Source organism: Octopus bimaculoides, chromosome 13 (genome assembly GCF_046866305.1).
Source record: "Octopus bimaculoides isolate indiv1 chromosome 13, ASM4686630v1, whole genome shotgun sequence".
In the NCBI taxonomy this organism is placed as follows: Eukaryota; Metazoa; Mollusca; class Cephalopoda; order Octopoda; family Octopodidae; genus Octopus; species Octopus bimaculoides.
In genome coordinates, this window is record NC_142940.1 from 33,298,107 (window position 1) to 33,318,746 (window position 20,640).

At 36.9% G+C, this 20,640-nt stretch overlaps 2 protein-coding genes across 2 annotated transcripts in view; one reads left to right on the top strand and one right to left on the bottom strand.

The window, feature by feature from the left end:
• The first annotated feature begins 14,226 nt into the window (after positions 1-14,226).
• On the top strand, positions 14,227-14,763 carry LOC149132874 (uncharacterized). Its single transcript, XM_089361307.1, has one exon. It carries the CDS (start codon positions 14,227-14,229, stop codon positions 14,761-14,763), a length of 537 nt encoding a protein of 178 aa, XP_089217433.1.
• A 2,200-nt stretch (positions 14,764-16,963) lies between these two features.
• Positions 16,964-20,640, bottom strand: part of LOC106877874 (acyltransferase PGAP2) — a 58,473-nt gene continuing 54,796 nt past the window's right edge. The window contains exon 5 of the mRNA XM_089361629.1: positions 16,964-17,516. Within this exon, the coding sequence (XP_089217755.1) occupies positions 17,374-17,516 (143 nt within the window). The 3' untranslated portion in view covers positions 16,964-17,373. The remainder of the gene's footprint in view (positions 17,517-20,640) is intronic.

The window sequence follows — 20,640 nt, forward strand, 5'->3', positions numbered from 1 at the left end:
AATTCAAGATGTGAGATATGTAGGTGAAAACAATTCCAGTAATAATTGGAGCAATGGGTATGATAAAAAAAATAAAAACACATAGAAATAAAAGTTTTAGCTATACCTGGACCCTCAATGCTACACACTATCCCAAAACTAGCCCTGCTAGGAACAGCCCACATCCTACACAAGAAACTATTAATTCAATAATACTACCCAAATGAAAACAATCAACTAACAAAACATTCTAGATAGTAAATATCTAATAAAATAAACTACCACCACCACATGTACTCCACAGGCCGAATACTCAACAGAAGAACACAACTCACATTACACACACAAATACAGTGCAAACACGAATACAACAAAAGACTGCAACCCAACTCCATAGCAAAACAAATTGATGCAACACAATACCAGGAAGAGTTTGCACTCACCCAACAACAAATAAAGGATACAAAATACAGCACACATCCCAGCAACTGGAGGTGTAACAGGTGATAGAGTGAAATTTACCTGAAACTACCAAATGTTTAATAATAATATATTATAAAATACATAAGGTAGGCACCAATTATTATAAAATACATAAGGCACTCTATGAATAAATGGCAGACAGTGCTACAACTCCAAACAAAAGAGGGATTCATGAAAACGAAAGCCATCCCCATTAGAAGAGGAATATTCCAGGGAGACACGCTCTCTCCACTCCTGTTCTGCTTGGCACTCACACCTTTTAACTGAATTGCTAAATAGAACTGGATGCAGATACAAATGTTACGGCAAAACAGTCAGCCACCTTTTATATATGGATGACCTAAAATTATACGCTAGAAATGATAAAGAGCTGGAAACACTACTACAGACAGTACATAGATTTACCAAAAAAATAGATATGAAATTCGGATTAGAAAAATGTGCCAAAGCAACCCTGAAAAGAGGAAAACTAGTTAAGAGTAGCAACATCACACTAGATAAAGCCAATGAAATAAGAGAACTAGACGAAAGCCAGCCATACAAATATTTAGGAATCAATCAACTAGATCGGATACAACACACACAAATGAATGAAAAAAATAAAGAAAGTGTACTATAGACGAGTTAGATCAATACTAAAAACAGAGCTCAATGCTAAAAACAAGATAATAGGTATTAACACTTTAGCCGTCCCAGTTATAAGTTACAGCTACAATATCCTTAACTGGACACTAAACGAACTATCTAAAATAGACAGGAAAACAAGAAAAATAATGACAGGATCTAGGATGCACCACCCAAAATCTGACATAGAAAGGCTATATATATACAACGTATGGAATGTGATAGGGGTCTTATACAGCTGGAAAACTATTATAAAATAACCACCATACGACTGCAAAAATACCTACTTGAGAAGCAAGGAAAACTAATACAAATAGCCACAAAACACGAACAAAACAAAAAGCTGTTTTCAGTATTTAAGGAAGCTGACAAATTCAAACAAGAAATACTACCTAATAAATACGAAGAAGAAGAAGAAGAAACAACAAAAGCTATAAAACAAATGAAATCCAAACTAAAACTAGAACAGAAATGGACCATGATAAAACGATGGCAAGAAAAGCCCCTACATGGTAAATACTGGGCTAAACTAAATGCAAAAGAAATAGACAGAGAAAAATCCCAGCAATGGCTGAGAAGCTCAGGACTCAAAGCAGAGACTGAAGGATTTTTAATTGCTGCACAAGACCAAAGCCTCCCCACCAGAAATTACCAAAAACATATACTGAAAAGAAACATAACAAGTAACTGCAGAATATGTGGCGATGGACAAGAAACAATAAATCATATTATCTCTGGCTGCCCAGTCCTGGCTAAGAAGGAATATATTCACAGACACGACAGAGCTGGGACCTATATACACTGGAAGCTATGCCAACACTATGGAATAACAACAGAAAAAAGATGGTATAAACACACGCCAGAAAAGGTCACAGAAAACGAGAAAGCAACCATACTCTGGGATATGCCAATACACACAGATTGTGCTGCCCAAGAGCAAGCACTGAGAACAAATTACATTAAATACAGAATAGACAACACATCAGAAAGTGATAAGTGCAGAATTTGTGGACAAAATCGTGAAACCGTATAGCACATTACCAGTCAATGTATGCCACTAGCCCAGAAAGAATATGAGACATCAGGACAATATAGCAAGAATTGTCCATTGGACACTTTGCAACAAGTATGGACTTGACAGAGCAAAAAAGTAGTACAAACATAAACCTGAAGGCATCATCAAAAATGATAATGCAAAGATTATATGGGATTTCATGATTCAGTGCAACCATGAGATAGAGAATAGGAAGCCAGACATAGTGTTAATTGAGAAAGAAAGCAAATGATGTTGGATCATAGATATAGCATGCCCAGCTGACAACAAGGTATGCAATAAGGAAGAAATAAAAGTCAAAAGATATGACAGGTTAGCTTGGGAGGTTAAGCAGTTGTGATTGATGAAAAATGTGATAGTAGTACCAATAATTGTCGGAGCCCTGGGGACAATGAGTAAAATTTTGAGAAGTACATGGAACAAATAGGGGCTGCAATAAGGGTGGATCACTTGCAGAAAACAGCACTGCTTAGAATTGCTTGAATACTCTGGATGGTGCTGGAAAAATAAGGGGAGTTACCTTAGTTCACTGGTAGTGAACAGTTGGCACCATAATACATCTCCAGCGATAGAAGCTGTGCAAAGACAATGAATAATAATAATAGTCAATAAGAAGAGCATGATGCGATTTGTAATAGACTGTTTGTTTAATGGTTTGAATGATATTTCAACAGATTGTCTGCCTTCTTCAGGTTCAAAATGTAAAATGAAAATAACCACAGAAACACAGAAATTCAAAATATAAACACACAGTCCACTCGGCACATTGTTTATCCATCACACCAACAACAATCGTTTTATTCTATCAACCAATTTTTCAGAGATGTCCATGTTTATGACAGTTTAAATTTACTAGCATCACAAGAACTGCACAGATAACAACACTCTACTCGCGACAAACAAACGTAACTCCTACAGTTCAACAACTTCAAATTATTAATCCCCAGGTTGGCTCATATGATTGCGGTCTTGTGACCCTTACATATACATTTGAACTAGTCATTGGAAACTCTCCAGAGAAGTTTATATTTGATCAGTCAAAAATGCAAACTCATTTAAAATTCTGCTTTGAGAACAATAAGTTTGTTCTTTTCCTGAAAGTAAAAGTTTTTCAAATGCCAACAAAAACCAAAGAAGTCACTTTTTATCACCCACCCAGGAATGGATTACTGCTACAAAGATGACAAAAAGTAATGACTTCACACATTAACATTCAAAACAATTTTTATCACCCAATAGGTTCTATGTTTAAGTGAAGAATTCAAACAAAAATCAAAAGATAGTCAGAAATCAAATGAAAGCAAGACTGTGGAAAACACTTGCCCAAGAAAATCCATCACGCTAGAGAATAAGTCAGTCATAAATTTATCTAAGCTAAACCCTTCACTGGACAACATTTCTGTCCTAGAGTTTGGACTGAGTTTCTGCTCAAGCACTAAGAATTTCCCCAAAAATAAACTAGCTCAAGGGTTATTTCAGTTTGTCCAGTGTCACAAGCTTAGGGAATATCTTTTTTGAGAAAAATGGTAACATGGAATCAGAAAAGCTGCCGTCATTGGTCCTTACTTTTTTGAAGACAATAATGGAAATGCTGTTACTGTGAACTCCAAATGCTACATCGAGATGATAAACAACTTCTTTGTGCCTGAATTACAACAAAAACGTATGCCTATTCGACATGTGTGATTTCAGCAGGATGGGGCACTGGCCCACACAACCAGCGCATCAATGGATGTTCTTCATCCTCTCTTCGGTGACTGCCTCATTTCCAGGTTTGCTGACATTCCTTGCTCCTCTCCCCCCTCGGTTTCCTGAGTTGTCCATGTACGATTATTTTTTGAGCCCCATATATTAGACAATTTGAAAGAAGCTATTCATGTGGAAGATGCCCAAATCGACAGAGTAATGCTGGTGAGAGTGGAGACCAACTTCCAAGAAATATTTCAGAAATGCATCAATGAAAATGGACAACACATGACAGATGTGTTCTTTTCCACAGTTGATTTTAACAAATGCTAATTCAATATGAACACATTGATGTCAATAAAATTTGTTTGCAGCTAAGATTAATGATTTTGTGAATTTTTCAAAAACATCAGTCCTTTCTGCCCTACCCTGTAATTCTGGAAATGGAGGAAAACAATTTCATAAAAAAGATTGAACCCAGAATTTTACGGTCAGAACAAAACAACACCTGTATTTTATGGTCCCCGCAAAATACACAAAAAGTTCGAAAAATTCTCTCCAATGCACCTAATTTGCAGCAGATATGAATGTTGTACAGCCAAAATTTCAGAGTGGCTGGATGACTTTCTACTCCCTGTAGCAAAAAGATCAAGTTCCTATATTTGGGATACTTTTGATTTTGTGTCCAAAATTAACAACCTTTCTATGCATCAAAAAAGTGTCGAAAACTGTTTTTTGGTAACCAAGGATATTTCTTCACTATACCCCAATATTGACCATGAAGAGGGGTGGAAACATGCATGAATGCTTTTGAAAAACAGTCAAACAAAAGTATTCCATCTAATTTTCTCTGTAAGTTATTTAAGTTTGTGTTACAAAGTAAAACAATGAAGTTTGGACAAAAACTTTACCACCAGATGAGGGGTTGTGCCAATGGATACCCCATGGCAGTTAATTTCCCTGTCTTCATGACAAAATTCAAGACACAATGATGACATTCAAATCACTGCATGGTCATGAACCAATATCCTGGTTATAGTTCATTAATGACATCTTTTTCATCTGGGAAGGATCACAGCACAGTTTAGTTAACTTCTTGCATTTCTGTGACTGTTACGCTAAAAACTGTGGCTTTTAAGTTCAATATAAAATTTATGTCTAGTTTTTCAAAAACTAGCAGGAAGTTATTTTGCAAGCCCCATCATCCCACATTTACCTTCACTGCCACTTGGATCTTCTACATAATATAATTAGGTCAAAATCCAAAAGCACAATTTTTGAGGACAAAACAGATTTGAACTGAGGCAGAGGATTACTGGTAACATGCAAATGCTTTTGTACACCACTATGTCAAATATGATTACACCATGACTAAAGGAAATTGCAAATGACACAGCTAAGATTAGCAAGGAAAGTCAAATTTCTATGTGTAGGGTACTGTCCAAGGATTTATATGTCGGGTCCTGCCCAAAGATTTATGACAGACGATCTGTAGACGGGAGCTCCAGACATAGATCTCTAATCAGCACAGGAGCAGAAGTCAGTATGATCCCAGTGTCAGCAAAGGACCTCCATTATGGAAAGTGAAGCCAACTCTTAATGGCTGCCAATGGCTCCACAATTGAGGTGTATGGTTTCCACATCTTTTCTCCCAACATCAGCTCACAAAAATACGCAGGCATTCACCATCGCTGATGTCCATCAGCCCATTATTGGGGCAGACTGTCTTCGAGCGCACTTGCTACTGGTTGATTTGAAGGGGAGACGACTCATCAACAGCAACACATGCCCTTCTGTGTCTCTTGCAACATCTGCACATGCTGCCTCCTGCATAGCAACTGCCTCTCAGACTGAGAACAAATTCTCGAATCTTCTTACGAGTCACCCCAATCTCACTACCCTGACATTCTCCAAACCTACAGTCTGCCACAGAGTGACACACCACATCCCCCCCCCCCAGTGCACAGCCGTGCATGTCATTTATCACCAGACAAACTTGCTGTTGCAAAGGCCAAGTTTGACAGTATGGAGGCGTTAGGCATAGTTTGCCAATCAAGTCTCTGGTCATCGCCCCTGCATGTGGCACTGAAAGCCAAAGAAGGTGGGCAACCTTGTGGAGATTACCACCATCTCAACGCAGACATGATGCCCAGCTGCAATTCTATTCTGCACATACAGGACTTCTCAGCCCAGTTATATATGTAGGGTACTGCCCAAGGATTTATGATGGACAAACTGTAGACAGGAACTTCGCTGCATGCTAGCTAGGGAACTGGTCTGCAGAAAAGCAGACTTCCAGTTAGGCAGGACTTCTATGAAGCACGAGTTGACTGATGACTGTTGCCCTCATGTGTTTAACTAAATCAATCTTCCACCAACACACTCTGGTTCTCCGTTGATTTTTTTGTGTATAGCTTAACTAAAGCTATACATGCATCGCTTTAGCAACCAAAGTAAAATTTATGACAGAATTCCTTTAGTGATTAACTGGCATCAAAATTTCACTAGCATTTCAAAAATGTTACATGAAAGTCACCAGCATATTGCAGAAAAATATCATTTCAAAAAAATATTCCCTCAGCCACCTACCTATTATAGCCTTTAGATGCAATAAAAAGATAAGAGAAATATTAACCACTACCATTGGAGTTTCTGAATGCTGCACCTTGATAAACAGCTGCAAGAGAGGTAAGCCCTGTTCATTGTGCAACAACATGAGTCAAGTTAATTCCATCACAAATCATAACAGAAATGTTATGATTTAAACAGAAAATGAGACATGTAAAGATTCCCATTTGGTATACACAGCAGAATGCACGAAACATAACTTGATTTATGTTGGTTGTACAACAAACTAATTAAACAAAAGATTCAATGGGCACAGATAGGATGTCAAGCACAATAACAGTAGTTCGAGAGAACTTGCCAAACATTTTACATCAAATGGCTGCAATTTTGAGGAACACCTGAAAGTGCACATTCTTGGAAAATACTCTGACTCTACTACACTTTCAGTCCTTCAAATGCAAGATGACAAATATATTTGTGAATTACTAACGTCATACCCTGGATGAATGAATAAAATGATGGGTGAATTTCATCACATTTGCACAAAACTGTTCAACTAATTATGTTTTTTTTTCTATTTTTTCTTTCTTCTTTTTACCAGTTATAAAAGTGAAAACTGATGATGTCATTCTATCAAAATAGAAATGCAGGATTTCTTCATTTATATGTTGAATTTATGTGTTTCTGAGGTTTTACATTTTGACAGCCAACCTGAAGAAGACAGCCAACCTGTTGAAATATTGTTCAAACCATTAAAGAAACAGTCTATTACAAATTGCACTGCATTCTTCTTATTGTCTATTTAATCTCATGAAGAGTTGCAATAGTCTTTATAAATTAATAATAATAACAATATTTTAAAAAGATTGACCTAACTGCTCTTGAATTTTTGGACACAAAAGTTAAGTTTTCTGGAAGCAGAATAGTGACAGAGTTATTTTCCAAGCCCACATTATCCTGCATTTACCTCTACTGCCACTCCAATCATCCACATCATATAATCCAGTCAAATCCGAAATCCCAAGTTTTGAGGATAAAACGGACTTGTACTGATACAGGAGATTACTGGAAACAAGCAAATGCTTTTGTACACCATTATGTCAAGTGCGCTTACAGTGAATCACAATTAAAAGAAATTGAAAATGACATAGCTAAGATTAACAAGGAAAGTCAAACTTTCACACATAATTTTAGCAAACAAAGTACAAAATGTGACAAAATTCCTTTACTGATTAACTGGCACCGAAATTTTGCTGGCATTTCAAAAGTGTTACATGAAAGTTACCAGCATGTTGCAGAAAAATATCCTCGTTTCAAACATATATTTCCTCAGCCACCTATTGTTGCCTTTAGAGGAAATAAAAATATTATATAAAATATAAGAGAACTATTAGCTTCTACTTCTGACTCCAAGAAAACTAACATTGGAGTTTCTGCATGCTGTACCTTGAAAAACAGCCACAAAAGAGGAAAGCACTGTTCATTGTGCAACAACATGAGTGAAGTCAATTCCATCACAAATCATAATAGAAATGATATGATTTACGTGGAAGGTGGGACATTCCTATTTGGTGTATGTAGCAGAATGCACCAAACACAACTTGATTCATGTTGGTTGTTCAACAGAACAATAAAACAAGATTCAATGGGCACAGATATGACGTCAGACACAATAACAGTTGTTCGAGAGAACTTGCCAAACATTTGGCATCAAATGACTGCAATTTTGAAAAAGACTTGAAAGTGCATATTCTCAGAAAATATTCTGAATCTGCTACACTTTCAGTTCTCAAAATACATGAGAAGAAATATGCTTGTTAGTCATTAACATAACACCCTGGAGGGATGAATAATATGACAGAAGAATTTCATCATATTTACACAAAACTGCTTGATTAAATATTCTTTTTCCTTTTCTTTTATTTCACATTCATGTTGAATATGCAGCAATCTTATGTTCTCTTCATAGAACACTTATAATGTATGTATTACCAGTTCTTTTGGCATAGTAGATTTTTGCTATTCTTGTTTATGTTTCCTCACAGACATGTATATTCTAACAAGCCGCTTCTTAAATTTCGCACCTCTCTTGTTCAATAAACATTGAATTAAACTTGCAAAGCTGTTTATTTTCTCCTTTTGATTTTTAATGTTTATTTCAGCGAGTAACCAAACTATCAGTTTGGTCTCCCTGCTAAAAATTGGTGACCCCGTCTCAAGAACTTTCTGCTTTTGTCTGAAGAATCTTCTACCTTCAAATTTTTGCAGGAGATACAGCATTTAACTCTTGTTTTGGTGTAGAAATATTTTCTTCACACTCTTGTCTCATACAAAGGGAATTTCAACTTGTTTAATGCTATACCCAGCTTTTCTTATGTTTAAGCGGCTTATATAACTAGTGGCTTGTTGGTATCTCTCCGCCCGAGAATTTTTGAATACCAATCAGTTATTTTAACACAGCATGTCATCTCTACCAGTTTGGCACCTGAATCCACTTTCTTTCCCGTGTTAACCATCATTTTTGCTACAAATTTCCAGCAGTATGAATCCGTCGACCATACCAGTTTTTAATAGCGATAAGATATTCTGCTGATTTCCTAAACTGGACTATAGAAGAACTAAGAAGCATAGATTGTAAAACCAGAAAGACAATGTCCATATACAAGTTACCACATCTCAGAGACAGTGCCAATAGGTTATACCTACAATGGAAAGAGATGGGGAGAGGTCTGAAATCAATAGAAGATTGAGTAAAGATGGCAAAATGAGATATACAAGAGTATGTGAGAAGCAACCCTGAAAGATTGATTTCAGCTGCCAGAGAAGAGGAGAAAGAAGTTGTGGGACAGCAACAGAATACAAGAAAAGAAGAGAACAGGAGTGAGAAAGAAATACCTGGGGAAAAGAACTACACGGTTAGCATCTCAGACAAATACAGGACATCACAACATACAAGTCTTGGCTATGGCTGAAGAATGGAGATCTTAAGTAAGAAACAAGACTCATAATGGCTGCTCAAAGCCATTCATTTCAGACGAATATCATTAAGGCCAAAATAGATAAATCCGTGAAAAGTGCCAAGTGCAGAGTTTGTAATGAGAAAGGGGAATCTATTATGCACATAATAAGTCCCCGAAGTTAGCTCCATTCAATTTCAACCCTTTGGGATCTGAAATGGCTTTTCATTTTCAAACCAACAATATTTGAAACAAATCATGGCATCAAATTCTTTGACAAACAATGAGATAAAAGAAAGAGAAAATTTTGATACAGTTTTCACATTGTTGGCTCAAACCAGCACCACCATAACTGTCACAGCCAGTGCCAACTGAAACAATGACAAAACCAACAACAGTGATGACAAGGCAAATGAGGAAGAAAATGAAATCAATAAGAACCTCTATGTAAACAACAAACATGAAAATGACATAAAAATTTTAAACTGTCTGACCAACACACCATCATTTTCCACTTCTACTGCTGCCACCACAAGAAAGAAGATGCAACAGACAATTCACCCATCACTGCCTTTACTAAAATTTCCATCAAATGCATGAAGAAATTACTATCTAGGTGGACAGGTTAAAAAAGGCAAAACACATGTTGATGGAACAAGGAAGACATAAATTTAACTATCCCATTCTCCATCCAACAGGAGACAAAGTCAAAAACAATTACTTATAGAACAATTAGTATGAAAACAAAGACATTAGAACAAGCAACATAAAAAGGTAGAGAAAATGTCTAAAACTAAGCTAGGTATTAAATGTTGTGTCGCCAGGGAAAGAAAGTATAGTATGGTAGAAGTTAGATTCCCTGCTGAAAGAGGCAATAAAACACTCAATGACAATGCTGAAAAGTGAAGAACAGGTGACCATGCCAGTCTATCTTGACCAAAGAGTTGTCAAAATCAAAAGAGTTGACATCCTCCCAAAAATCACCATGTGTTAGTTGGTGGCAGCAGTTCTCTTTGATACATAACAGAAAACCAGAATTCTGCAAATGCAGAGGCTGCAGAAACAGAACTGGTCAGGTCAAGACTTAGAAATGCTCATTCAGGCTGATAATCAGGTCATGGAAATAGTACTAGACCTAATCAATCTACCAGATACTCACAACAATATATGGCCAATGAAGGTAGAAAGCTGAGGAGTAACTTGTGTGGTGACACAAGGTACCTTAAGGTTTTTTGCCCAAAATAAAAAAGAAAGAAACATGTTCACTACTTCTGCCATCACCACCATCACAGCAGCAACAACACAAAGAAAATCAGGAGCAATATCAATGGCAGAATGCTGCTACAACAACAGAAACAGCAACATTAACTGAAAGCCCACCACCCACCCACCCACTCAATAATAACAACAAAGCAGAAAGCAATGACCTCCAAGACATTCCCCCCACCCCACCAAATACGACCCCATGTAGTGTGGTGAAAGTGATGAGGAAGAATAGCAACAGATAATGAACAAAAAAACACAAACATGCCAACAAAAAAAGCAGGCAGACCCAACAGACAGAACTTCTCAACAGCAACATACCAACACCACCACCAACACTTCCAACACCATCATCACCATAGACACAGCCACCAGCACAAAGACTAGCAAATACAATCATGCCCACAAATCAAAAACAACAACAAAAGTGTCACAAATTTCACTGCCATAAACACAACAAAGCACTAAAGGAACACATACACAATCACTCAGGCATCACTCAGAGCAATTTCATCGCATCAACAAACAATACACTAACATACATAAAAATCATACAAATAACACATACAAGGGGGTACTGAAAAGTTCCTGGTATCGCAAAAGGTAGAACTGTTACCTTTACAGGGGAGTACGACAACTATTTAGGAAAAGATAACTATTTAGGAAAAGATAAGCAAAAAATCACAATGGTATACAATATATCTTTCTCTTTTTTGCAGATTTAACACATGATGGTAGCTCCTACAGTGGATTTTGGTAAAATTGAAGCATGTGCAGTCATGAAGTTTCTTGTGAGGCAAAGGAGCAGCAGAAATCCATGGCATGATAAAAGAGGTCTTGAAGGATGGCTGCTCATCTTACTCCACAGTGAAAATCTGGGTGTCAAGATATCGGACTGGTCATTTTGAAGTCATAGATGAACCTCAGTCAGGACAGCCAACTTCCATGACCACAGAAGACAAAGCTAATGCTGTGCACATCATGATTCTTGAGGAGTGCCGGATTTCAGTTAAAGTCATAGCTGAGACTCTGGGGATTTTCCGCGAAAGAGTTGACCACATTGTCCACAACATTGTGGACCTGAGAAAGCTTTCTGCAAAATGGGTGCCAAAATGCCTGAATGCAGATCAGAAGTGCATCACAGTGACAACAACAAGGGCGATTTTGGACCAGTTTGCAGAATGAGAGGCTGATTTTATGGCTCGTTTAGTCACCATGGATGAAACTTGACTTCATCATCCTGATCCCCAGATCAAGCAACAATCAATGGAATGGTGCCACAGTGGTTCACTGCATCCCAAGAAGTTTCGGATCTAGAAACCTCTTGTACACCTTCATATAACCCCATAAAAAACAAGTGCCTGATGGAGTAGAGAATTTCAGAAAAAACATTAACAAGACTTTATAAAGAACCGTTCATGGAAACACTCACATCTAACCAGAGGGACAGAACATCTATCTCCCCTCCCTCATAAGATCACTCTCTAAGTAGCTCTATCCTCTGTTCTTCTTTCCTACTGTTTAACACGGCCATGTTCAGAATAGGAAGTATGAAATCATGTAACCTGGCAGTCACCTTGGTAACAGGGCCACCTACTCAATGACCTCAGGTTAGTGGGCATAAATGTTGTGGCTGTCAGTGAGATCAGACTTTACAATCAAGCTTTCATGCTCATTTTCAGTGGATATGAGATTTACTTATATCCATGTCAACCAGGAATGGTGGGTGGGACTGCAATATTGTTCTGGAAGGGTCTGAATATCAAGATAAGGACCATCTTCCTGGATCCAGAGAGTAAGTCGGTGGTCCTGGATGCGAACAGTAATGACTGGGATGCTTTCAGACTAGTGGCTGTTTACGTTCTGACAGAGGTAGGACAACTGGATTGATTTCTTCAGACAATGTGGCTATAAAAGTTTTGATAAAACTATAAATCATCTCTTTTACATGGATGATTTAAAGCTCTTTGTAAAAAATGACCAGAAACTACAGGGCTTACTAGCAATTGTAAAACAGTTTAGTGATGACATCAGAATGGAATTTGGCCTTGATAAGAGCACAAAAGCTACCTTTATAAGAGGGAAAATGGTAGAAACATCTAATGTCAAACTTGACCGACAGAATGTTATAAAGGAGTTAGAACCAGAGGATTACAAATAGTTAGGGGTATATGAAAGTGATGGAATCAAACATTCAATGATGAGGGAAAAGATCAGAAAAGAATGTTATCGCAGGATAAGGGCAATACTCAAGACAGATCTAAATGCAAGAAACAGAACTGAAGTGACTAATACTTTAGCCATACTGGTTGTAACTTACAGTTTCACTATTATTAACTGGTCAATGAGTGGAATCTGTGAGCTTGATAGAAAAATTTGAAAATTGTTGACTATGAATAGAATACACGACTCTAAGGCAGATGTATAACGACTTTACTTGCCAAGAAAAGAGGGTAGCCATGGACTTTTATAACTCTTACAATTGACACTGAAGATTGCCACAATTGGCTTAAACATTCATCTGAAAAATTCTGATGATTGGATAAAACTTGTCTTAAAGCACAAAAACAAGAAAACTCAATAACAAAACAAGCAATGAAATATGCAAGTGAATTCCAAATACAGCAAGTTCCAGAATTAGTTGTACTGGAAACAAGCGCAGAAAAAGCCAAATGCATGAAAACCCTTGCTAAAACTGCTGCCTTAGATATTTGCACTGATAAATAACAAGAAATACCTCTCAATGGTAAATACTCAAAGTGAACAAATAATGCTGATGTTGACAAAGCCCTTAACCATCAATGGTTAGCACCTTCTGGCTTAAAATCAGAAACAGAAGGGTTTCTCATAGCAGCCCAAGATTAATTCCTACCTACAAGAAGCTGTAAGGAAATATAAAAAAATAGTGCTCATATGAATTGTTCATATCGTATGAAAAATATTATCCATGCGATTCCAAAAACATTTTAATCTGTAAACATTATCAAAAGTACTTTTAAATGTACATAATACCAAACACCTTTTACTGTCATCTTAAGATCACACTATCATCTTATCATCAAGTTATTTTTAAAACAAACTTTTAATTTTCTTATGTTTTGACAGACATTCTCTAGAATAATACTCTGTGCAAAACCAAAAATATAATCATAATACCAACTTGAACTTCTAATTGTCTCTCGAGTTCTCTGAATGAAACTTGGAGTTAACTTGTTTAAATACAAAGTAAAAGCCAAATATGACAACAATACGGTAATTGAAAATTGCAAATACAAACACAGAAACCTTATCACGGCTTCGATAGATTACAAGAAGGCTTTTGATGGTGTCCTCCATGCATGGATCATCAAGACCCTGGAAATTTACAAGATAGCTCCAACAATTGTGAACTTTTTAAATGTAATCATGAATTCATGGAGAACCACCCTCATTTTAAACCATACACAAGGATATACCACCTCACCAGACATCAATATCATCTGAGGTATCTTACAAGGTGACTCATTATCACTATTACTATTCTGCCTCGTGCTTTTCCCTCTATCCATGCAACTGAATAATGTTAAGAGAGGGTATAAGATCTTTGATCAGAAAATCAATCATCTACTCTATATGGATGATCTAAAACTGTTTGCCAAAAACAACAAAGATTTAGAAGAGCTCCTGAATATTGTCAAAGAATTCAGCTCTGATATAGGTATGGAATTCGGACTTGATAAATATGCAATGGCTACTTTCAAGACAGGGAAGTTCATAAAGGCAGAAAACATAAAACTTGATACCACCACAGTTATTCGAAACCTAGACGATTCTGAAGTGTACAAATATCTGGAAACCAATGAAGCTGATGGTATCCAGCATTCTAGAATGAAAAAGAAAATCTGCAAGGAACGCTATCGAAGGGTAAGAATGGTCCTAAACTCAGAATTAAATGCTGCTAACAGAATTAATGCAACCAATTCTTTGGCAATTCCAGTAACCACATATAGCTTTGGTATCATTAAGTGGAGTTTCACTGACATGCAAAATATGGACGGAAAGATCTGTAAAATCTTTACAAGGTACCAAATGCACCACCCAAAATCAGATGTAGACAAGATTTATCTCCCAAGAAAAATAGGTGGAAGAAGCCTGATACAGTTCACATAATCCTTCAAACCAGCAATAATAGACCTTGAAACGTACCTAGTACAACAAGTGATGTGCTCTTACGACCTGCATTGAAGCATGAAGATTCCAAGCAAGCTTCAGTTATGAAGCTTAGTCAGAAATTTAAAAAGTCTCTTGGCCTACAAGTTAACAATAAGATTGACCAAAGACACCCAAATACTGACAGATGCAGAAGACTGGTGGCTATGGATGAGGAGTAGTGACCTGAAGGTAGAGACAGAAGCACTTATATGTGCAGCACAAGAAGAAGCATTAAGTACTAATCATGTGAGTGCATAATCAACAACACTACCAAAATAGACAAATGCAGAATGTGTGGTGAGAGGGATGAAACAGTATGGCACACCATTAGCGAATGCCTGAAACTGGTACAATACAATTACAAAAGATGACATGACAATGTGGCAAGAATAATCCATTGGGAGCTCTAAGGAAATTACGGCCTACAAAGAGCTAAGATGTGGTATGAGCAAACCCCAGAAGGAGTCACCGAAAATGAAGATTGCAAAATCCTGTGGGATGCAATGATTCAGTGAAATCACCTGACCAGACATTGGAAACCAGACACTGTCGTGGTGAATAAAAAAGAAAGAACCTGCATGAAAATCGACATAGCATGTCCTGGTGACAACAGCATCAAAGCGAAAGAAGAAAAACTGAACAACTACAATGATTTGAAGAGGGAAGTACAAAGGTTGTGGTCAATGAGGAGAGTAGACGTGATACCAATAGTAATCGGTGCACTTGGAAGTATCAGCACTCAGTTACCAACATGGCTCAAAAAGATTGGTACAAATGTAAAGACAGAAGACCTACAAAAACCAGCATTGCTTGGAACTGCAAGAATTCTTTGCAGGGTTCTTGCAGCATGACCAGTAAACAAGTGTCACCTTAGTCTGCTGGCAGTGGACAGCTGACACTTTCCATCATACCCAGCAAAATAAGCTGAGAGTTTTCATCAAATGATAATAATAACAACAACAATAATAAGCAGAAATGTTGGTGATAGGCTGAGTCAATTAAATCAACTTCAATGTGACAAATTCTGGATGGATGAAAGGTAAAGTGAATCTTTTGGGTATTTGAACTCAGAACACACAGTGACATAACTAAAAGTATTCTCTCTGTAATTCCACAACTTAAAAAAAAACATCTTAAAACTATTAATTTCAACTCCATTCATTGTGTACTTGTTAAACTAAGGGATATTATGTAGCATTATAGAACAAGGATAAATACCTTAATTCTCCGTCAAGAAACCTTTGTATCATCATGTTTTCTGAGGTGGTCATTTTTCTTTTTCTTCTTCTTGGAGCCATCTTCTTGAAATCTACCAATTACTACCATTATTATTCTGTCTTACAGACATTTGCAAACACAAATTTTAATATTTGTAGACATTTTTTCACTTGCCAGCGATAAATAAAAGCTGGTCAAGAATATTATTTCTTTTGACAGCTTATCAATACTTATTGATTCCAAACTTTGACATAACTAAGGGCAAAAAGGAACTGTTCATACTCAGCTGATCAATACCATAAAAATCTTTTCCAATATCTTAAATGAAGAACATCTAAGCAAAGAAAGAGGAAAGACAAAATCTGGACCCAAAACATTCAAAACTTATAAGAATACATTTTCAATAAATATCAATATAGTATCACCAATATTTTGGTGAACTCTTGTAGGAAATATTTCCTTTGAGCAAAATATTATTTACAAGTCTTTGGAATTTTTTCAGAGATATTCATCTTAAAATCTTTACAGTAGTTTCATTAAAAAATATTTACCTAGACTCTTTACATTCTTTTTCTCTCTCTTTATATATATATATATATATATATATATATTCTGTCTTACATGAATTAGAAGCAGCTTGAGCTATATAAACAAAGTTGAATGCACACAAGGTATGTGTGTTGTTAGTTTGTCAGGCAGCTGTATTTTGAACTAACACACACACATTGTGTATGTGTGTTTGATTTTATATATATATATATATATATATATATATATATATATATGCACACACATACATACACATAATATATATATACACACACACATGTACATACATATATGTGTATGCTTGTATGCATGTATGTTTATTCAGTAAAATCAACAAAAATAGTATGTGATCAACCTATGAACAGTGGAAAATCCAATATTTTGGACAAAGTCTTTTTCAGGGAAAGGTTGACAAGAGTGAAATTTAAAAAACACAGCAGAATTTGACATCCTCTAAGTTGCAAAAAGAAAAAGAAAAAAAAAGAAAAAGAAAAGAAAATGGTAAATTGCACTGAAGAAGAACTCTATCTGAACCATCGATTGTCACTCCCCACAGCAAGTTAACTGTACTCTATTGATATTACTGTATAGTAACAAGTCTTGCTAACACAGACCAATCCTGTTTCCTTGGAGTCTGCTTAATTGTTTAGCACATTTATATTGCATTCCATAAGCAATGATTTGAGATCATTGAAAGACTTTTGCGCTTCCTTAAACTGTTTTATCTAAAGTATCACCTTGTGAATTGCAACCTTGCCTCTCAGCTTATTTGTTCCAGTAAAAATATTTTTGAAAATCTTGTTAGATAGGTAAGTAGTGTTTTCTGTCTTCAAGTGAAATGTTTATCCATAAAGTGTTAGATAAATCACTACTCATCCAGTTGTAATGGAACCAAATGTTCGTCGCAACAATGAGATATTCTGACAAAGCAAACATAGTGAAAACTGAAAAATAGAAAAAAAGAGAATAAAAGAAATAAACAATACAATTTAATTCATTTACCATTGTAATTATTATTAAAACATGAACATGTATAGGTGTCTATCTATTTGTCTAAAGACATACACACACACACTATATATATATATATATATATATATATATATATATATATATATAGTTGAAATTTATAGAAAAACAAAAGACGAAGACAGGTGTATGAACAACAAGCAAGAGTATTAGTTTGACAATCGGGAAAAATGAAAAAGTTTACATTTCGAGCCTATGCTCTTCAACAGAAAGGAATAAGAGAAAATAAACAAGGAGAGAGTGAAAAAAAACTTGTAGATTTCAGCAGTCCAGCATGGCAAATGATTGGGGAAAAAGTGATTGAAAGAAAGGGAGATAATAATAAAAAAAGAGGTCGAATGAAAGGGAGATAATAAAATGCTAGTGATCCCAACAAGAGAAGGTGCGCATACGTGTGTGTGTGTGTGTGTGTGTGTGTGAGAGATAATAAAGTGCAAGTGATCCCAACAAGAGAAAGTGCTCATGCATGTGTGTGTGACTGATAAATGTGCATGTGTAACGTGTGTGTTGTGTGTAGTAGTTGATGTGTGCACGCGTGTGTGTCTGTGACCAACAATGTGCATGTGTATGGGGTATATATGTAGGTGAAAGTTATTTTTCTCTATGTATGTTGCGTGTGTTAATATGTGTTGTGTGTGAATGTATATATAGCCTGTATTCAAGTATATGTGCTTGTGTGAGTATATATTGTCTTCAGGTATTATGTGTTTGTAAGTGTGTGTGAGTGTGCATGATGGTGTGTGGTATATATACTGAGTTAAACAGTGTATGTGGATGCTCTTATAGTGGTATGTGCAGTGATGTTATTGAAGATTGTGTGGAGGTGTGTGGATGATGGCGTGTAGTGTGGGTGCTGGGAAGTGGTCAGTGCTAGTGTGTTTGGAGTGGTGCGGGGTTGGTATCAAATGAAGAGAGGGGGTGAGGTTGGTGTCAGATGAAGAGAGGAGGTGAGTTGAGCCGATGTGGCACAAAAGAGCAAAGAGAGAAGATCAATTCTTATTCATGGCAAAGGTAGGAGTCCGGATGGCCCCTATGCAAAGACAATTCAGACACAAACAGACGTTGTAGCGAATGACTGGTAGAGCAGAAATGGCGCAAGACTGGGGTATCATTGCCGAGTCTGATGTCTCAGAGGTGCTCCGTGAACCAGTTAGCCAAGTGGCGTCCCGTTTGACCAATGTACAGGGGAAGGACAGGGAGAGCAGGAGATGCAGTAAATTACATTACTACAAGTGCAGGTAAAGGACTCAGTGATGTGATAGAATCGATGGTGGGTACCTGTGAGGATGGTGGTGTTGGAGAAGTAGGAGCAGGTGCAACAGCATGAGTGGGAGCAGGGAAATGAGCCAGGCTAAGAGGTAGAGTTAGGGAAGAAACTGTGAACCAGGAGGTCACACAGGTTATGGGCTCGTTTGAGGGAGGGAGGGGGTAGGTTGGGGAAGGTGTATGAGGTGGAGGGGTCAGACTGGAATCGCCAGAAGGCTTGGAGAATGGTGCGTTGGAGGGGTGGAAAGTGAGGGGAAACAGGAGACGGGCAACAGCAGGGCGGGTGTGGGGAGAAAGAGTAGAGGCACGGTCCACCACAGATCGTGCCCTGGCAAGGGTAGTGTGGATAGTGGTGAGGGGATATCCATGTAGGATGAAGTGGTGAACCATGAGTTGAGACTGAGTCTCAAAGTTATGGTTGTCACTGCAGAGCCTGCGCAGATGGAGGAATTGGGAGTAGAGGACAGAGAGTTTGGTGTATGTAGGGTAGGAGAAGTTAAGGTAGGAGTGTGAGTCAGTGTGTTTGTAGTGGATGGAGGTAGTGAGAGTGGAGTGTGTATTTGCTTACACAAATTTTATTCTTTAACAATGACAGTATGCCTGAATGGGTACCTAGCATTTTAACTGACCATCTCCAGCCAAAATATTCTACCTGTTTTATATTCAAACAAGCCAGGTCCAGCCTCTCACAACTAACCTACAATATCATTCAGAAAATAAACAATCACAACATCAAAATCTTAAAGCTACAATATCACATGGTCACATGATCAACCAGATTATTGGATGTTGTTAAACATCACTGGTCACAATATGCTTTGCATTGTTTTAGCTTTCAAATGATGCCACCCCAAGCAGGCCAACATTAGCCCTGATCAGGAGGTTAATCTACTGCAAGGTTACACATTTACAGCTGAGTGGACTGGAGCAACATGAAATGAAGCTCCTTGCTGAAGAACACGACATGCTACTAAGTCTAAGAATCAAACCCTCAATCTAGTGATCCTGAGTGCAAAACTCTAACCACTAATGCCACACACCTTCAAGAAGCTACAATATAAGATATGATTCATTCAAAACAATATGAACAAGTAAGCATTGCACTTGACAGAATAATCTGAGTAGTAAAGGGTTAAAGTGATTCCAACATCACTGCCTTAGCAAAAATGGCAATATTAAATTTTGCCAATGATAGTTGAATAAGTCTGAAAGATGATGCAAGTTGTCTCCTATGTTAGCTGGAAAAAGGGAAATAATTTTGGTCATTGATTAACATCGTTTTTTCCTCCTCACAGATTTATTTCTAATTGAATTGTAACCATTTGTATATTAAATATGTTAAAACTAACATCTCTAAAACAATACGGAAATTCATGAGATAAAATTATACCAGAGGAAGACAATTGAAGATTAAGTCCTCTTCTTCCTCACGTTTATTCTTTTTCAAACTATTTTGTTTTACTTTTTTCTTCATTAATAACAAGGCTAACAACACTATGGAAGGCTGTTCAGGCTAAAAACATTGATTGTCTAATTTCAATACTTCAGTTTCATTGGGCAGTTTGATACATTATTTACATTTGATGGATATTTTTCCTCATCCTGTTTGTTGTTAAAACAATGTTTCAGCTGATATACCCTCCAACCTTCATCAGGTGTCTTGGGGAAATTTCAAACCTGCGTTCTCATTCCTAAGATATTTTTCAATGTTATTATTAAAATTATTATTATTATTATTCAGGTCACTACCTGGAATCGAATTTGGAATCTTGG